General features: G+C 36.0%; 1 protein-coding gene across 3 annotated transcripts; it reads right to left on the reverse strand.

Moving 5' to 3' along the window:
- On the reverse strand, nucleotides 1-17,834 carry tom1 (target of myb1 membrane trafficking protein). Of its 3 annotated transcripts, none has more exons than XM_053514014.1 (16): nucleotides 17,680-17,834; nucleotides 15,870-15,948; nucleotides 15,669-15,747; nucleotides 14,505-14,654; nucleotides 13,862-13,990; nucleotides 12,428-12,547; nucleotides 7,869-7,985; nucleotides 7,526-7,659; nucleotides 7,280-7,319; nucleotides 6,238-6,364; nucleotides 5,622-5,679; nucleotides 5,457-5,520; nucleotides 5,105-5,173; nucleotides 4,596-4,655; nucleotides 2,116-2,152; nucleotides 1-1,921 (listed from the first exon to the last, which is right to left on the reverse strand). In XM_053514014.1, exons 1-16 carry the CDS (start codon nucleotides 17,729-17,731, stop codon nucleotides 1,827-1,829), a joined length of 1,410 nt encoding a protein of 469 aa, XP_053369989.1. In that variant the 5' UTR covers nucleotides 17,732-17,834; the 3' UTR covers nucleotides 1-1,826. The 3 variants fall into 3 exon arrangements, with proteins under 3 accessions (XP_053369989.1, XP_053369988.1, XP_053369990.1); XM_053514013.1 differs by having other exon boundaries at nucleotides 5,457-5,526; XM_053514015.1 differs by lacking the exon at nucleotides 5,105-5,173 and having other exon boundaries at nucleotides 5,457-5,526.
- Nucleotides 17,835-18,040: the final 206 nt, after the last annotated feature.

Consider the following 18,040-nt stretch of genomic DNA (forward strand, 5'->3'; position numbering starts at 1 on the left):
TAAAGTCTGTTTATTATATTTAGGTTATGTAATATTAAGTACTGAGTGACAAAAACACACCGTTCGTTAAAAAAAACAAAAAAAACGGCACGAGTTTTCATCTAAAAGTACTGTGACACAAACCACTGGCATCCCACTCTTCCTTTTTTTCAGCCCACAACCACAAATTCTTACATAATATACTGTACACTGCATATTAATATTCTATAAATGTTCCACATTTCACAATATCATAATCATAAAATTTTTAATGGAAAGAATCTGGACATAATTATTATTTTTGAAAAGAAACTAACAATAATGGAACCATGAACAAATGCTTTTCAATTAATATAAAGAATCCGGGGGGCCAGTGTTCATGGCTCTGGTGTTCTGAGAAAACTTGGTATCTTGGTATCCGAGCCCTACTGAAACACTGAGATAAGTGCATTACTGTAGCAGGAGAAATAAAGGTAGTTTTACTCTTATAACTGTGAACCATTAGTCTGCACAATTAAAAGTCCCGGTTTGACTTATATACTAGGATTGTTCATCACAATAAACTCATATGCAGCGAGTTATATAAATAGGAAAGTAAATATTTGATGAAAGGGTCAATAATTTATCATTGTAGTAAATAGATAGTAGATGACTAGGGGATGCTTTCTCTGAGTGTAGCCAAGTTGTAATAAGATCTGTTATGCTACTTTTGTGCATGGTCAGTAAATAGATGATAAACAAATTAACAGATAGATTCATATATGTAAAAAAAAAGAAACCACGCAAACATTAAAAATTAAGCAGTTTGATCTTGAGTATTTGTGCCCTTTTGTTGTAGTGAGATAATATAACACAGATTGCATGTAGTCTTTTATGCAACACTCCTTCGCAGATATGGAACCACCTACACAGCACCTGGATGTGCTTTAAAGCATAACATGCACATGACAATGACAGTATAGTTAACAATATAACAGACCTTTCCATTCGTCCATTCAGTGATACATCCACTCCCACCGGGTTTGATTCGCAGTCAGGGAATCAACTCCAGCTACTGAGCGGATGCACGTCTCTGTCCACCATTAGGGCTGATCCCAAGCCCAGATAAATTGGGGAGGATTACGTCATGCAGAGCATCTGGCGTAAAATCTTGTCCTATCAGATTCTATTCTATCTTTTTTAAATCTGTAAAAAACTGCCTTTAGTGTGGCTTTGTCTGAAGCCTATCCTAGGAACACTGGACACAAGGCGCAAATACACCCTGAATGAACATACATTTACGCCTAGAGGCAATTTAACGAAGTCTATCCAACATGTTTTGAGAAAATCTAAGAACCAGGTGGTAACCCACTAAACAGTAGCTCAAGCTTAGGATTAAACTGGGGACTGCAGAGCCCTAAGGCACTGATGCTATTTATGCTTGTCCTGCCTTGAATACATTTAAAAATAAGTTTTGTTCCGTCAGTAAAAGAACCACAAAGCCTATGGGCATCTTTAATACCCAAATCAAGAATAGCCATAATGCCATTCTTTGTGTAATATCTAATAACTAAATGAAACCGAGTATGACATTAAATCAATGTCACAAACCTAAAACCACAGTAGAGCACTTAAAATGCATCTTATATACAGTACTACATAATACCACTGTGGAGGGGAAAAAAAAAAAATCTGGATTGTAACAAAGACCGACCCATTGTTTAAAAATGTGCAAGAAGGACAAATGATACAGCACCATATAAATAAAATATAAATCCCCGTACATGAGGCATTACAGCCAAATCACTTTAAGCTACAGATCCTTGCTGATGGATATTTGTTGTAGATGATCACACTCCAGTAAAGAACTAAGGCTGTGAGGGTGTGTGGTCATCGGACGGATGTTTCACAGAGGGAAGACGCTCAGCTGCTTTTGCTCTGCCTGCCAAAAACCTATCAAACTCTGTAGAAAAGATAAGACAAGCCAGGTTCTATTAAAAAAAGAACTGTTTCTGATTAAGTATTGGTAATGGAAAATGAGAATATTGTTCCAACTGGTTGGGCAAAATTTATGCTCTTTTACTTTACATTTATAAGAATTACAAAAAAAATTAAAAAGGGAAGCCTAAAAAAGTAAATATGCTTCAGAAAGAATACCTTCACTAGTGACACCCTCATCTGCCAAATCATCATCCTGCAAAACAGAAACAAGCAGAAAGCTTATATATTACAAATATACAAAAACAGCAGCAACATTATTACATGTTGAAAGCACATCTAGTACAACATCAGAAACAGAATGCTCGTTCTCATTTCCTGTGCATGAATATGAAAGATTCTGTGATAAAAATAAAGGTCGAACAAAATACATGAATTTGCAATAGCTATGTGTCCAGATTTAAGTCAGTAAGAGTTATTAAAATATTCTTAGAAACTCCACATCTTACAAATGTTTTTACAACAAGGAAAAGATTGTACCACATTAACTTTAACCACATATTTATACATGTTCATTCTTAAAGGTTTACAGGTTTATGGCCATTATTATAAATCCTATATCCCACTAACTGTATAGGCAGAATGGCTCGTGCTGCTCTTTAGTAAACTAAGAAGCAATGTGATGAACAAGACAATTATTTTGCATGGAAGTAAAGTGTCTTTTTGTGAGAGATTTTGTTAAGTACACTGGGTTTTAATGTAACATTAAAAAGGTTCTCACACAGTTGGCCACAGTTACCTTTTACTTGAGTGTTGTAGATCAAAACCAACAGGTGCAAATCTTAAAAATTCTAAATAACAAGTGTTGCTTGCACTTAAATATGGTGTTTGCATGAAAAAAATAATCTGAACACTAGTGCTGTGCATTTTAATCATTTTTCCAATTTACTTGGTGAGGTTTCGAATTTTGAATCATAAAATTTATACTTTAATTATTTAGGTAAACCTACAAACGTTAAACATTATAAAACTGAAACTCAGGGATGAAGCAAAATGCAAGAAATAAATAGTGTGGATTTTTGTTAGCATTTTGCTAAATTGTTGAGTTTATGAGTGGTCGGGTCAACACTGACACACACTGTACTGGACTGGAGTGTGGAGCAGAAAATTTGATATTGAATCAAATCAAATTTAAAATTAAAATGCCCCAAAATCTAAATAAATCAAATTAAAAATCGACCAACAATTCACAGCTTTAATGCAATTTCTGGATCCCAACTCTGCAATGTGTATGTGAATTTTAAATGTTAATAAGCTTCGGGTTAAATGTCTGAATGGCTGTTTTTAGGGAGGGTAGAATTGATTGCCTGCACATAGTCCGGAAGGAGTTTGACCTTTTTTAACAGACACACTGAGCATTACCTTGATAAATTTTATTAGTAAAAATATTCATTATTTGGTCACTAATTCCTGCTTTCAGAACATGAAATGGTTCTGAGTGCAACAAGCACAGCTTTAGTGTTTTTGTTTCAAGTTCATGCCATGTAGTTTTTGTTTTGACATGTGCCTTTGTGTGGAATGTAGTCTTGTCTGCCCCTGTCTTATCAATGAAGTCTTTTGCAAGGTGTTCAGTTTTAAGCCTGTAATTAGTTTGTCTGTTTTTACCCTCACGTTTCTCTGTGTAATTTAAAAGTCTGACTGTGCATTTGAGTCATTAAGTCTGAGATTTGTTTTCTAGTTTTCATGTTTTGTGTTTCCTGGACTTGACCTTCACCATCTTCCTTGGTTTTTCGATTATGTCTGCTGTTGAATTGGATTAAGCTAGAATAAACAAGCTTTGCTACTACTATATACATTCATCCTGCGGAATAGTAAAGAAACTAATTGAAAATGTATGTACGAGGGGCGTTCAAGTAAAACCGGGACTTGTAATTAAATTCCTCCTAAAAGTAGGTGTAAAACCGATTACAGATGACTTCAAGCACAATATGGTACATTACAGTGCAGTTGTTCCTGTAAACATTCTGTGAATGAAACGCCTGATCTGAATTACAGACTGATCTTTTTTTTTTCTCTCATCCCTCCCCTCTGAGAGAGCTCGGCCAATCAGCTCTCTATAGACCTCCAGCTGTGAGAGGTTACAGCATCACCCGGGAACCGAACCAGCGATCTCCGGATGATAGGGCGACCACTTTAACACTGTGCCACTTGGAGGCTCGATTACAGACTGTTAAATAAATTGTCATCAGCTTGCAGTAGAAACGCATCAGTCTGTGGGAACTGTACACACAATCATTTATGAACACCACATGAACATTAGTTGAGAGTTATTGCCACATCCTCTGTACGGTCCTGACCTGACTCCAAGTGATTTCACATGTTTGGGACAAAGGAGTTCCTGGCAGTAGGATCACGGCTGATCCCCTGTACTGAGAAAACCTTTTACCTTGATGGTATCCAAGAACTAGTGAAAACACTGGAATAAGTACATTAATGGATTATATATAGGAATAAAGGGAGTTTTTACCTCTCATAACTGTGTTCTGTAATTCTGCACAATTCAAAGTACCGATTTATCTTAAATGTTCTTCTTTGTTTCAACTGATAACAGCAAACCTTTGAACGCCATATAATCTCTCTCTAAAAAGGGATATTGGAAACAGTTCACAGTGAATAATAACCAAAAATTGAACACTTACCTCATCTACATCAAGCCATTGCTCAATATTTTCCATCACTTCACTTTGATTGACGGGAATCTAAAGGGAAAAGCACAAAACAAATTAACTGTTTTTGCTGGGTGGTGAAAAACCATGTGATCGTTACCTTCTGGTATACAATATTAGCCTGAGAGCAGAAAAAAAGCACCCATCATGCACAGTAATTAAGTGCCACTAAGCAAAGGATACAGCCTTGCATTGCCTTTCAACATAAAAAAAAACCTCACACACAAAAACAAGAGGCAATTACTGTATGTGATCTGCTTAGCAAATGCAATAGTTATTAAAAGAGAGACCTGCCACCTGCCACCTTAGAAAAGCACTCACGGCACATCAGGGAATGATCTGTACAGCTCTGAGATTCCACTTTGCATATTAGAATGAAACAGATTCAGCCACTCCTAAAAGAAACCACATAAAAATACCCCTTTCGGGAAATGCATGCAGGCTCAGCAATTCCAAAGGCACATTGCGTGCTAAAGACCCACCATTCCCTTTTCCAACATCCAATTAAACTGAGGAGAGGAGCCGAGGACTTGGACTTGTGGGCAGTCATCCTTCACATAGACAGACAGGTTTTTAGTAAGTGACAGGCACAGATACTATCAGACACTAGAGTCTCATATGATTGCTTATAAATTCTGTATTCTTGCAACAAATTTTTACTTAAGTTGGGTTGCAAACACATGTATACAAAAGCACTTACACCCCAAGCTACTGTATTACTAAAGCACAAACTACAAGCTAATATTCAAATCTCGATGTCTTACGTTAGTTAGGATTTCATAATACATTTTATTATTCAGCTTTTTAGAAATACACAAAATCATTGCTACTCACCCCTCCAGCATTGTGCATGTCGCTGCTTCCTGCTACAAGTTCATCTAATACAGATCTTTCCTGACTGTTCCTGACATGCAAACATACAATACTCAAATAACTTTTACAGATTGCATTACTCAATCATGAAATCAAGCTAAAGAAATCATGCACCAACTATTTTACCCATCTTGAAGATTTTTTGAAGAGGTCTTGCTCTGAATTTCGTCCTTCTCCTTTGTACCTGCAAAAAAAAAAAAAAAAAAGTTATAGAAAGATATTCAGTGACATGGGCAGTGTGATGGGGGTATTCATGACCAAAGTTAATCAATACTCTTATAAGACTATATATATAAATATATATATATATATATATATATATATATATATATATATATATATATAAAATTGTATTTTCCTTTATGCCTTTATTAGCTTTTTTTATTTATTAAAGAATGATGTCACAAAGAAACCACAAGTCCTGCATACTTTCCTGTACTGTAAAATGTGTAGTATACTTCTTTACCTCTGAATGACAGGATGTGCTAACTTGGAAACTCTTGTTAACTTGCTAACTTGGTGACTCCTTTTCAAAGTTGATACATAAAAATCCCCACCATATCAATAAATGTACCTACTATTGACACCAACAATACTTTTTTTTTTAAATGTGCTTTGGTTTGGTCTATGCTGTAACAGAAAATTAATCAACACCTTCCAAACAATCAGTATTCAATAACACTAGTATTAGCAAGTTGAGCACTTTAACATTAATTGAGAAGAATAAAATATTAGTTCTTACTCAGACGAGACATGTGACTTGACAAACTGCTGACAGTCTGACTGATTGGCTCACACGCAACAGGAGTTTCCAGCTGGGACTGGCTTTGTGGTTTACAGGGAGTTTTTAGGTCAATAAGATTGTCGCTCTGAATTAAAACAAGAATAATAAATAATAATATAATATGTGAAATATAACATAATTTAAGAAATATTTATATTTTCTGCCTAGCCAAAAAAAAAAAAAAAAAGGACGCCATTTTAGCATGGTCAAATTATTGAGTTGCATTAAGCAACGAAAACATAGAAAAAAAGAAAAAAAAAAGAAGATATCAAATTACTGGAACCTCTTAACACATCATCAGAACCTAGCAGGATAGTGCTAAACCTTTAACTTTGTAAACGAAATTTTAAAAGAATAGTGAAAGTAAGAGAATTTCCATACGCACACAATGTGATGCAAACTTAGGATAGGGACTAAAATGCAGTGCAGCCACTTGTTAATAAGACTAATCAGAAATAAGGCTTCAATTTGTTACGAATCCAAAAGATTGGATTTTGGATCAATGGAAAAATATCATGTGATCTAAGGAATTTGAACTGACCCTATTTCAGAGCAATACGAGTATCAGGGTCAAAAGGGAAGAACATAAAGTGCTGCGCCCATCATGCATAGAGGCCACTGTACAAGCCTCTGGGGGGCAGTGTTATGATCTGGGGTTGCTTCAGTTGGTCAGGTCTGGTCTCAGCAACGTTATGTGGCAATAAAATAAAGTCAGCTGATGACCTGAATGTACTTAATGACCATGGTATCACATCTATGCAGTTTTTATTTCCTGATGGCACAGGCATAATCCGAGACTTAAACCGTAAACAAGCGGTTCTGCGACCACAGGAAATAATTTTCATACTTGAACTTGACACCAAATTGTGTGCTGTAAAGAAAAACTAAAGGTGACTGAATGAACTCTTTAAGTGTGCAACTTTCTTTGGCCAGGAAGTGTATATACTGTACACAACACCAATTGGTGTCAAATGACTGATACTAAATTGAATGTCCTTACCGGCTGTTCGGCACTCTGCCTTTTGAGACGTTTCTCAAAACTGGAAACCAAATCAGTGTTAATAATCAATCACTGACATTTTGTGGAGAATATCACAAATGCTTGATAATAATAATCTTCTGCAAACACCTGCTGCTTCTACTCTTTGTTTTGCAGTAAACAGGTGGTGTTTCTATGTATCATGTCTACAGTATATATACTGCATAATTATAATGTAATAACGAGTTTCTTCAAGCTGTGTCTAACCTGTGATATCGTGTAAAGGTTGTGTTAATGTCATCATTAACAACCAGGAGCTGATCTACCAGCTTCTCATCAGTTACTTTGGGAATGAGATGAACTACTCGGTCCTGCATCTCCTTACACGTGCCGTACAACTGCTACTGACAGGGACAGAAATAAACACAACATGGCACAATTTTATCTATATTCTTGCAAATGGGGAAACAGAAAATGACAGGCTTATTGTCAGAGCTAATATGTAAAAATATAATATATAATATAATAGTAATATATAAAATATAATAGTAATATTGGGGGGAATGTAAAATATAATGTTACACAGTGTACTGTATGTACATTCTCTGACCTTCAGGAGTGATGTATTTGACCGTTGACTGCTCCCAGAATCCATCTGACTCATTATTTCTGACATCACCTTAAGGTTACTGTGAACGTTTTCCAGGTCAGATGTTAACCTTTTCACCTGCAATCATTACAAAACAGTCTATTACTGAGGGATAATTAAGAGAAGAGAATACCAAGCATAACCACCAGGTTACATAAGAGACATTTTCATACGCCGAGTTGATGTTTTAAACCTAGGTTGTAGCTACCAGATACAGCAACCAAACGTTGTGGGTATAAAATGAATGGGCACCATATGTTGTGCACCATGTGTCACCAGCTGCACTATGCCCAATTATTGGTGGAAATGGACCACCCTTGAGCACCAGTGACTGGATATTATTCAGATATACAGTACACACAATTATTCAGATATTCAGAATTATTCTGGAGCACTCCATTCTTTGAAACGGACTACTTAAGTTCTGAACCCATTGGATAAAAGCCTAATTGTGAAAATATACACCATATGGTCAAAATTATATCAACATTGCATTCATATGTGATTAGTTCCCAAAATATTAAACCAAAGCTTTAAGCATACAATTGTCTAGAAGGTCTTTTCTTGCTGTAACATTATGATTTCCCTCCATTGGAATTAAGAGGCGCAAACTTCTATCACTACAATACCTATGGAAGTATAATAGTGCCAAAATTCCTCAAAGCAAAATAGCAGGTTGAATTACATGAACTGAAAAAAACGTGTTGCAATAAATGTTTGAATTTTTCTGCATTGCAATTTGATCTGAATTGAAAAAAATCCTTAGAGCATTTACAATGTTTGAAATTTTTGCCACTGCAATTTATTGTGGTTGTATATTTCAAGTAAAAATGTAATCCAAGCATTTAAAATTCAATGCAAAAAGATTCAAGTTACTAAATTGCAGTTTAAAAAATATTTTCAAGTATTAAAAAATACAATCTTCATTATTTTTCAATCTTACAAATTCAGGTCGATAGAATTCAGGTAACAAAATTCAGGTTGCAAAAATTCAGATAATAAAATTCAGGTTGCAAAAATTCAGGTCACAAAATTCAAGTCGCTAAAATGCAGGTCTTTACATCCGGGATATCACAGGAAGAGCAGTGGAGAGCCGATTGCTGCTGTCCGTGCCGCAGTGTACTTTAAAGTGTGCTTCCTGCTCCCTGTGCAGTCTACTTCTCAGAAACTACTTACCGATCGGAACGCAGCACTCTTAACTAACAGGCTGGGTTGCCAGTTTTACAATAAAGGGTGTAATGTGTTAAAATGATCCCTGTGCCGTAAACACTATATTCAAAGCAAAGCCGGCGCTGTTTCATTCACACGCGCGAGCGATGGGTTTCCCGCCCCTGAGCTCGGTAATGTTACAGTCACATTCAGTAACCAGATGTGATTAATTTCCTCAGCAGCAGCAACAAGACTGTTTAGACTTTGTTAAATTTATATTGCTTATAAATAAAGGTAAACACAAAAACTTTGTAATTTAAGAAAAACGTAGAGTGTGGATAGTACGGTTTAATGTCAGTCTGATTAAAATATAATATAAATAAATTATATAAATTATTTTATGCAATGCAATTACAACATTTCAGTTTCAGTTTAATATTTAGTATGAAGTCATAAGTCTTTATGTAGTTATTTAAACAGTTAGTAGTATATATGTATATGTGACTGTTTCATATGTGTGTGTATGAGTGAAGTTTGATTTAAGCTTTATACGGCGACTCATAAATACCTGTCGCACTGTGACATTGTCACATATAACATTGTACATCAATGGCTGCACTGCAATTAACCCCATTTCTATTTTTATTGTAATTTATATTTATTATCTTTATATACTTTTTATATATAGTTTTTGTCCATCATTGCACAAGTAACTCTGGTCAGTTCCCACATCACCCTGTGTGTACTGACTGTATACTGACTGTAAGATATACAGTGTGGAGTCTATAACCTGTCTTACTGTTACTGTCTCTATTGCTGTTGGATATCTGGAATTTCCTTCGGGATCAATAAAGTATCTATCTATCTATCTATCTATCTATCGTATATATCTGTCTTTATTCTTTGTCTGGAATTGTCCCTATCAGTTTATTTGCACAGAGTCAGACTTCTGCAGTTACTCTGGTGTCACGCGCTGAACCCATGCTGTTTGACTGCTTCCTAAATTTGTTTCTGCTGCTGTACAGAATTTTTCCACAGACTGTACATTACCGAGCTCAGGGGCGGGAAACCCATCGCTCGCGCGTGTGAATGAAAGAGCGCTGGCTTTGCTTTGAATATAGTGTTTACGGCAGAGGAGTAATTTTAACACATTACACCCTTTATTGTAAAACTGGCAACCCGGCCTGTTAGTTAAGAGTGCTGCGTTCCGATCGGTAAGTAGTTTCTGAGAAGTAGACTGCACAGGAAGCACACTTTAAAGTACACTGCGGCACGGACACCAGCAATCGGCTCTCCACTGCTCTTCCTGTGATATCCCGGATGTAAAGACCTGCATTTTAGCGACTTGAATTTTATTACCTGAATTTTTGCAACCTGAATTTTGTTACCTGAATTTTATCGACCTGAATTTGTAAGATTGAAAAATAATGAAGATTGTATTTTTAACACTTGAAAATATTTTTGAACTGCAATTTAGTAACTTGAATCTTTTTGCATTGAATTTTAAATGCTTGGATTACATTTTTACTTGAAATATACAACCACAATAAATTGCAGTGGCAAAAATTTCAAACATTATAAATGCTCTAAGGATTTTTTTCAATTCAGATCAAATTGCAATGCAGAAAAATTCAAACATATTTATTGCAACACGTTTTTTTCAGTTCATGTAATTCAACCTGCTATTTTGCTTTGAGGAATTTTGGCACTATTATACTTCCATAAATACCCCTGTGCATAAATCCAGCCCTATAAAGACATGGCTTGCCAATGATAATGTAGAAGCCCTAAAATTGCCCAAGTCATAACATAAACCCCACTGAACACTTCTGAGATGGATTCGAACACCATCCCGCCTGTGCCAGGCCTTTTTACTTGGCCATCGGTGCCCAACCTCACTAATGCTTTTGTATCAGAAGGAGTACAAATTCCCATAGCTACATTACAAAATCTAATAGAAGTGAGGTTATGATTATTATAACAGCTAATAAAGTTGTGTTGTGGGTTGTGTATTAATGCTCATGTGTTTGAAATAAGCTAAAAGAGGTGTGATAATCAGGTGTTCACATACTTTAGGCCAGTGATTCTTAACCCAGGTCATGGAGAACATATTTTGTGCTTTCCCAGCTCCCAGAACACTTCATTTAACTATTAAGTCAATTAATAGGCTTTACTTAATTGAAGTGGGTGTGAGAGTGGAAACAATAAAATGTGTATTGCAGGTGGTCATCTACAACTGAAGTTGAGAACCACTGCTTAAGGCCAAGTAATGTACCTATAGGGGAGGAACAATTCGTATATTTGCTAATTATCTGTAAATACACTCTTATATGGCATATTTTTAACAAAATCAAAATACCCTAAAATGTATTAAATTCACAAAAACAACAATAAGAACTAGGGATGCACCGAAATGAAAATTCTGGGCCGAAAACGAAATTTTTGGATGCACTTGGCCGAAAACCGATACCGAAACCGAAAATGGCTTCATTAAAAAACATGTTTAAAATATTTTATTTTTGTTTGTATTAAAAAAACTACAAATTAATTAAGCAATCAAACTTTTATTGATAATAAATAACAGTAATAAGGCTGTTTAACAATAACAAAACTTGCTTCCAAGTGCTTCCAAACCGCCGACATACTCCGTGTTTGATGCGTAATGACAGCGCGAACGAGACGGGAGGATGGGAGAGGCGTGGCGACAATTTCAGCTTTTTATTTTCGGCGCTTTCTTACGTTTCGGCCGAAACCGATAATGCTATTTCGGCCGAAAATTTTCGGCGGCGGAAATTTCGGTGCATCCCTAATAAGAACGTTTTGGGTCGCAGGAGTAGAGTGTGTGCATACAAACAGTACAAATGGGATTGATATACTGAAGCACCAGTGTGAGAGATGTGAAGCTGAAGAGAAACGCAAAACACACATTTGCATAACACAACAAAGCGTTTAACCGTCAGCATGGAGTCACACACTGATTTAGAGTACATTCAAACACAGAGATTTTCTTTCTACATTATTTATCATTATCCAACCTTACATTAGTAGTGAAATGTTTCTGCGCTAGTTTATTTTCCTATTATATGTACTTTATGTGGTATGAACTTTTTATTGTTAGAGTATTATAGTCTTTGTTTTTTTCTGTACAATAAAGATTATTGAGTGTTCTTATAAGAAGAAAGCTAGTGCAATGAACAGATATCTGTTTAGATATGAACAGATAGAGACAATGAAGAGATATGTGTAAAGAGTAGAAAAAAAAAATGCACTGTGGAATAATGCTTGTTAGCAATTATAAAAAAAAAAAGAAAGAAAAGAAAGATAGTTGACCTAGATTTAAACCAAAGCTTATGAGGAATTTGTCACTTTACCTGGTCAGGTGACAAAGTGATTGGACCCTCTGTGTTTTGCCAGGGGGGCGTCTGCTCTTGAATATGAGCATGGTGTGTGGGTGAGACATGAGCCTCACTTTCAGATCCAGAAAAAAAACGCTGGGGGGAAAAAAAAAAAAGCAAATGGTTTTACATGGGGGATTGGGGAAAATGACCACCACAGAAAAAAAGGGTAGATTGCTCTGTCTCTTATGTGAGAGGAGATTCAAGAATTATATTCTGTCCGACACCTTTACCCTATAATGAAAAGTTTATATCCTGACAAGAGTAGTCTCGTCCATGGCAACCCTGCATAAAAGCAAAAGGGCTCCCTGAATGGTTTAATGATTATGAAAATTATGTAAATTATATGCTACAGTATGAGCTATGGCCTTTACAGTCACCAGATCTCAAAACAACTAAAAACCTATGGGAGATTTAGGGATGACATGTTAGACTGTACTTATCAGCAACAACACTAGTTGATGGAATATCTTTTGGAAGAATAGTGTTCATCCCTCTAATGTAGTTACAGAGACTTGTAGAAGCAATCCCAAGGTGCATGAAAGGTGTTCTGGTGTTTTGTATTGGCCTATCATCGTACTGACACAGTTTATGGTGCTTTAAATATTATTGTCAGCATGTTTTATCTTTGTTTGTTAGTTATGTTTTATGTTTTATTAGTCTAAATAAGGTAAGTGATCTTCAATCACAATCCATGATAAAGTGCTACAGATTAAGTAACTGATAATCCTTAAAAAAAATATAATCTTTGAATCTTTTTTTTTGCTGCGAGTCTACTCATTATTACTAAATACAGATTTATATAACAGCGCATTCATTTTAAATGTTTTTCATTAAATGTACAAACTCTGGGGCTCTCTTTCCTTTGCAGTTATCCAATCTCCTATACTAGCTTTAAACCTTGGCTTATAAAATCGGTTTGTTTTGGCCTTTCAACCTGTCCTTACTGTAACCTCGAAGGTTTGTTGTCATATTGTTAGCAGTCAGCATTTAGGTTCACTGTTGCTGTGCCTCTTACTGATATACAGTACTGTACAGTATGTATTGTAAAGCATAATTGGGTTACTCAAACATGCAATTTAAACTATAAACTACAAAACAAATGATCAATTATACAGGAAAAGAAAAGCAGCAGGATTTACAGTTTTACAAATCAAAAGTGTCAAAGATACAGTATAGGTGTTAAAAACAACCTTTTAAACTTGTATTCTACCCTCCTGCTTCTTAATTGACTTTTCCAATAAACATATAAAATCTGATACTGGCATGAGTGTGGACATTAAATAACTCCTTACAAATAAAAACTTGTATTTGATGAAATACATGCTTAGTTTTTTACATTTTTAATAGACAATAAAATGTAATGGTCAAAACAATCAGGTGCAAATACTGTCAGTGTACAGTATGTACCTTGTTAGGGGTGTGTATTGGGCTACACATATCAGGCACAGGAAACTTTATTCCTTTCCTCCTGAGATCCTCATATACACAAACCACACCAGTTAAATCTGGAGAACTGCGGAACGCATCAGCCCAGGCCTGGAAAGAGAAAGAAAGAGAAAGTGATAGAGTGACTGGACACACCCAGCACTTTGTCCGGCACAACACACACTACAAGAGTTTCTTTATGTAAACATTATTGCGCAAGTGCTGTTGTACTGTACTTATATCAGCCAGACAACATAATTGCTAGTGAGATATTTCAGCTAATTCAATATGAGAAATACATATTAATTGATAGATATGGACAAATATTTTGTTTACATTTGCATCATCAACAGCAATAGTTCTCAAAGAAATCACAGCATGTATAAAGTATAGTAACAGTTTAAGTTTAATATAGTATTGCTAGAAATGGAAATTCTAGTTTAGACTTAGCAAGCACGGACAACTGTAGCGATCCAGGAAAAAAAATAAATAAATAAAAAATGTGCCACTGCTGTTAAACCAAATATTAGCATTCTTGGAATGCTGTTTGTCCAATCAAATTGGTGTAAAATAAATAATAATCTTCTAACATTCAACCAGTGTGTCTGACAGTCCTGAATCTTACCTGTATTATAGTCAATATTCTTTCATAAACGACCAAAGGAGGATCATTTCTGGGTAAAATAGTTCGGACCAAAACCCCTTCTACAAAGTCTCTGGAAGACACTAGGACATGGAACCTGTAGCCACAGTTTTTCACACAGGCCTCCAGAACCTAAGATATAAGCAAGGGAAATGAAGTAGTAGAATCACAGACAGTAAAGAAATTTTCACAATTCTCACAAAATTACTTGTTCAACAGGATTTAAAGAATTCCAACCAGCTGGTAGGAAAAAAAATAGGTATTGTAATGTATGAAGTAATCAAGTAAATTTTTAATAGTACCATAATGTTTAACAATATGAATATATTAACAATAACCAGCCTATTAATACTTTTTACAGTATATTGTAAAATAGATTTTAGTTTAAAACTATTAACACAGCTAATTGGGAATATAATACAATATGAATTCAGTCTTAAATTTAAAATGTCTATACACACACACACAAAATGGAGACCTACTTGATATTAGGTGAGTGGTCATAATGTTAAGGCTGATTGGTGTGCATATACACACATCGATCAGCCATAATATTGTGGCCTACAGTGCCTAATAATAAGTAGGTCCACCTTTTGCTGCCGGACACATAGGGGCATGTTCTCCACTAGACCTCTGAAGATGGTACCAAGCAGTCAGTAGCAGATTCTTTAAATCCTGTAGGTTGCAACGTGGGGCCTGCATGGATCAGACTTGTTTTTCAAACACATTCCACACATGCTCGTTCGAATAGTGATCTGGAGAATTTGGAAAACCAGGTCACTGCCTTAAACTCTTTGTTGTGTTCCTCAAACCATTCTTGATCAGTTTTTGAAGTGGGGCAGGGCACATCACCTGCTAAAAGAGGCCATTGCCATGAAGAGACATACTGAGTCAGCAACAACGTTTAGGCAGGTGGTATGTGTCAAAGTAACATCCACATGAATGCCAGGACCAAAGGATTTCCAGCAAAACATTGCCCAACGCATCACACTGCCTCTGCCAGGTTGCCTTCATCCCATAGTGCATCCAGGTGCCATCTCCCCCCAGGTAAGCGACACACAATCCAAACTTTTAATCTCTCTACCTTTTTTTTTCTCTCACTGTGTAGACACACGTTGAAAAAAGGATATAAAGCGAGCTACTCACTGTTAATGCCAGCATGACCTCTTTAAAATTTTTATTTCCCACAATCCTCTTTTTGATTGCTCTGACCGCATCTTTAGGACTAAAACAGAAAAGAAACATAGCAGTAATGTAATATATGACAAATAAAAGGCAAATGCAGTGTTAGTAATGCAGTGTTATAAAATTACAAATCCAGTGCAAGGGATATGACATGACACACACCCATCTTCTGTCTCACAGATGATGTCGCAGATCTCCATATTGATGCCCCAGTCTTCTGTCTGCAAACTTGTAGCATGTTCTAACACACACATGCATATCCGTCATGCAGAAACCATCCAAATATACAGATTTACACATGACGTAGATGAACTCAGATAAAATAAGATCATGAGCAAAGGTAACACGAGAAATAAGTACACCATTATTCATTCTAAGCATAATTTGATCATTCTTTTTGCAAACAAAATCAGAGATCGTTTCAATATTTTATGAATGCAATGAATATGCATTTCAAACAACAACAAAAACAATACACTAAAAAGCATTGCATATCCTTTCACAGATGTTCTGTAGAGTCGAAGTGTGCATAAACACGGTACATGCCATATCAATCTATTGTGTGCTCATGCTACCGTGCTTGATAAATTGCCTTGGACATCTAAGGCAGCTTTTAGCCTACTGTAAAAGTAAAAGCTTGTTTTATACAGGTGACTTTTCCCTTTCACTTGTGTCATGCCAGCACAAGACTGCGTTATGCTCAAGGTGTGGCTGTAACCTTGAAAAAGCATTGAACTGTTTGTTGGCAAAATATTTACTCAGAATTGCTCAATTAGAAATTATTTAGTCTTACATAAATGATCAAAAAAATGTTGTCCAGAAGCTGCATGAGTGTTTGCTTAATGATAACGAAGTGAGGGTGCAATTTGGAAATATTCAATGATGCATATGTTTTTTCAGCACTTCAGTCAGAAATTAATTTACAGCCCGTGTGATTACACTTCTTTGTCTTGGTTTATATTAGTTCAGGGATCTGGGGAGGGCAAGCAACTCTCAGACAAAAGGCTTCAATTTTGCTATTTGGGGTTGCTCAGACTGATCCAGAGTTTTGCTTTGAGCCAAGTCACTGTTGTGTTACATAAATTTATTCTTTGTTCGTTAGGTTTGGCACACTCAGTGTTACTTGGCACACTGGTTTATTCAGGCACATGAATAGATCAGCTGAAAGGGAGGAGATGGTGCTGGAATGTAGGAGAAGGGTGTGTAAAACTTTATCAGATTGTTTTAATTCTTAGACTTTTTTTGTTGTTGTTTTTTTTTTACAATGGTGCAAGAATTTGTGGAATTGAATAAAAGCTTTGTGTTAAAGATATTTATCATCGTAGTTATGCAATATCTTTGGTACTGTAGCTCTCAGCAATAAAGAGGATGTAAGAGAAAAAAAAAGATAATTACACCAAAAATATGAATCTAACAACATATGCATTGTGCACTTGGACATGGATGGTGCAAGTAGGTTTTGTCAGGACGAAGAAAATATTGCACAAATTATAATAACTGTTTACAGTCCTAGATGAAAAGTGCTGCAAAAGAAGAGGAAAAGCCACTCTCAATCATTATCTGACATTTCACAGTCAAAATCAGAACTAATAAAAAGATTTACAGTAAATACATAAGACACCAATGCAATTTGACAAGTACAGCAAACCGAGTCAAAACGCACCAATCAGAAACAGCAGTGCAAGGTTAAACCCCGCCTCCTATGTGTGATTGGACAGATGCGCTGTCAGACTGAGCTTAATCCATGCATTTGCTGTCAAGTTTTATTCTATTCTTATTACTGTGCGTTTTTAGCTAGGTGTAAAACTCTAACTCGAGACAAGATATATTTCTATAGTTTGCTGCAAACGGAATACGTTTTAAATTCAATATGTCTGTGCTATACGTGCTCAGGGTATCGGGCTAATATTAAAAGCAATACACTCGCTAACCGGCGCGTCCAGTGTTTATTTTAACCAAGTGTTAGACTCACCTATCCGCAGGCCTACAGGTGTACAAAAAGGGTTTCCTGTTAAAAACTCCATCTTGCCTGTCGGCTCTTTTCTGAAGGATATGAGATGGCACCCAAAGAAAAAAAAAAAAAAAAAGCAAACCCAAACAAACCCTGCTGTTTCTGAAAGGGCTTACTCGGCGAACTGGAAACTCAGCGATGTGACGTCATCTTTTAAAGGGGACGCGTGATTGATATACAGTACTCACTCTCAAGGCGGGGTACACACACATGCGCAGTTCGGGAATACCGGTTAACCTACTCATGTTTAGAATCATGAATGAATCGGACCAGGACTCTGATATGCCACTGTGCCTGATGTACCCTGAGTAAATTTTTGTAG

This window comes from Clarias gariepinus, chromosome 16 (assembly GCF_024256425.1).
Source record: "Clarias gariepinus isolate MV-2021 ecotype Netherlands chromosome 16, CGAR_prim_01v2, whole genome shotgun sequence".
Taxonomy (NCBI): Eukaryota; Metazoa; Chordata; class Actinopteri; order Siluriformes; family Clariidae; genus Clarias; species Clarias gariepinus.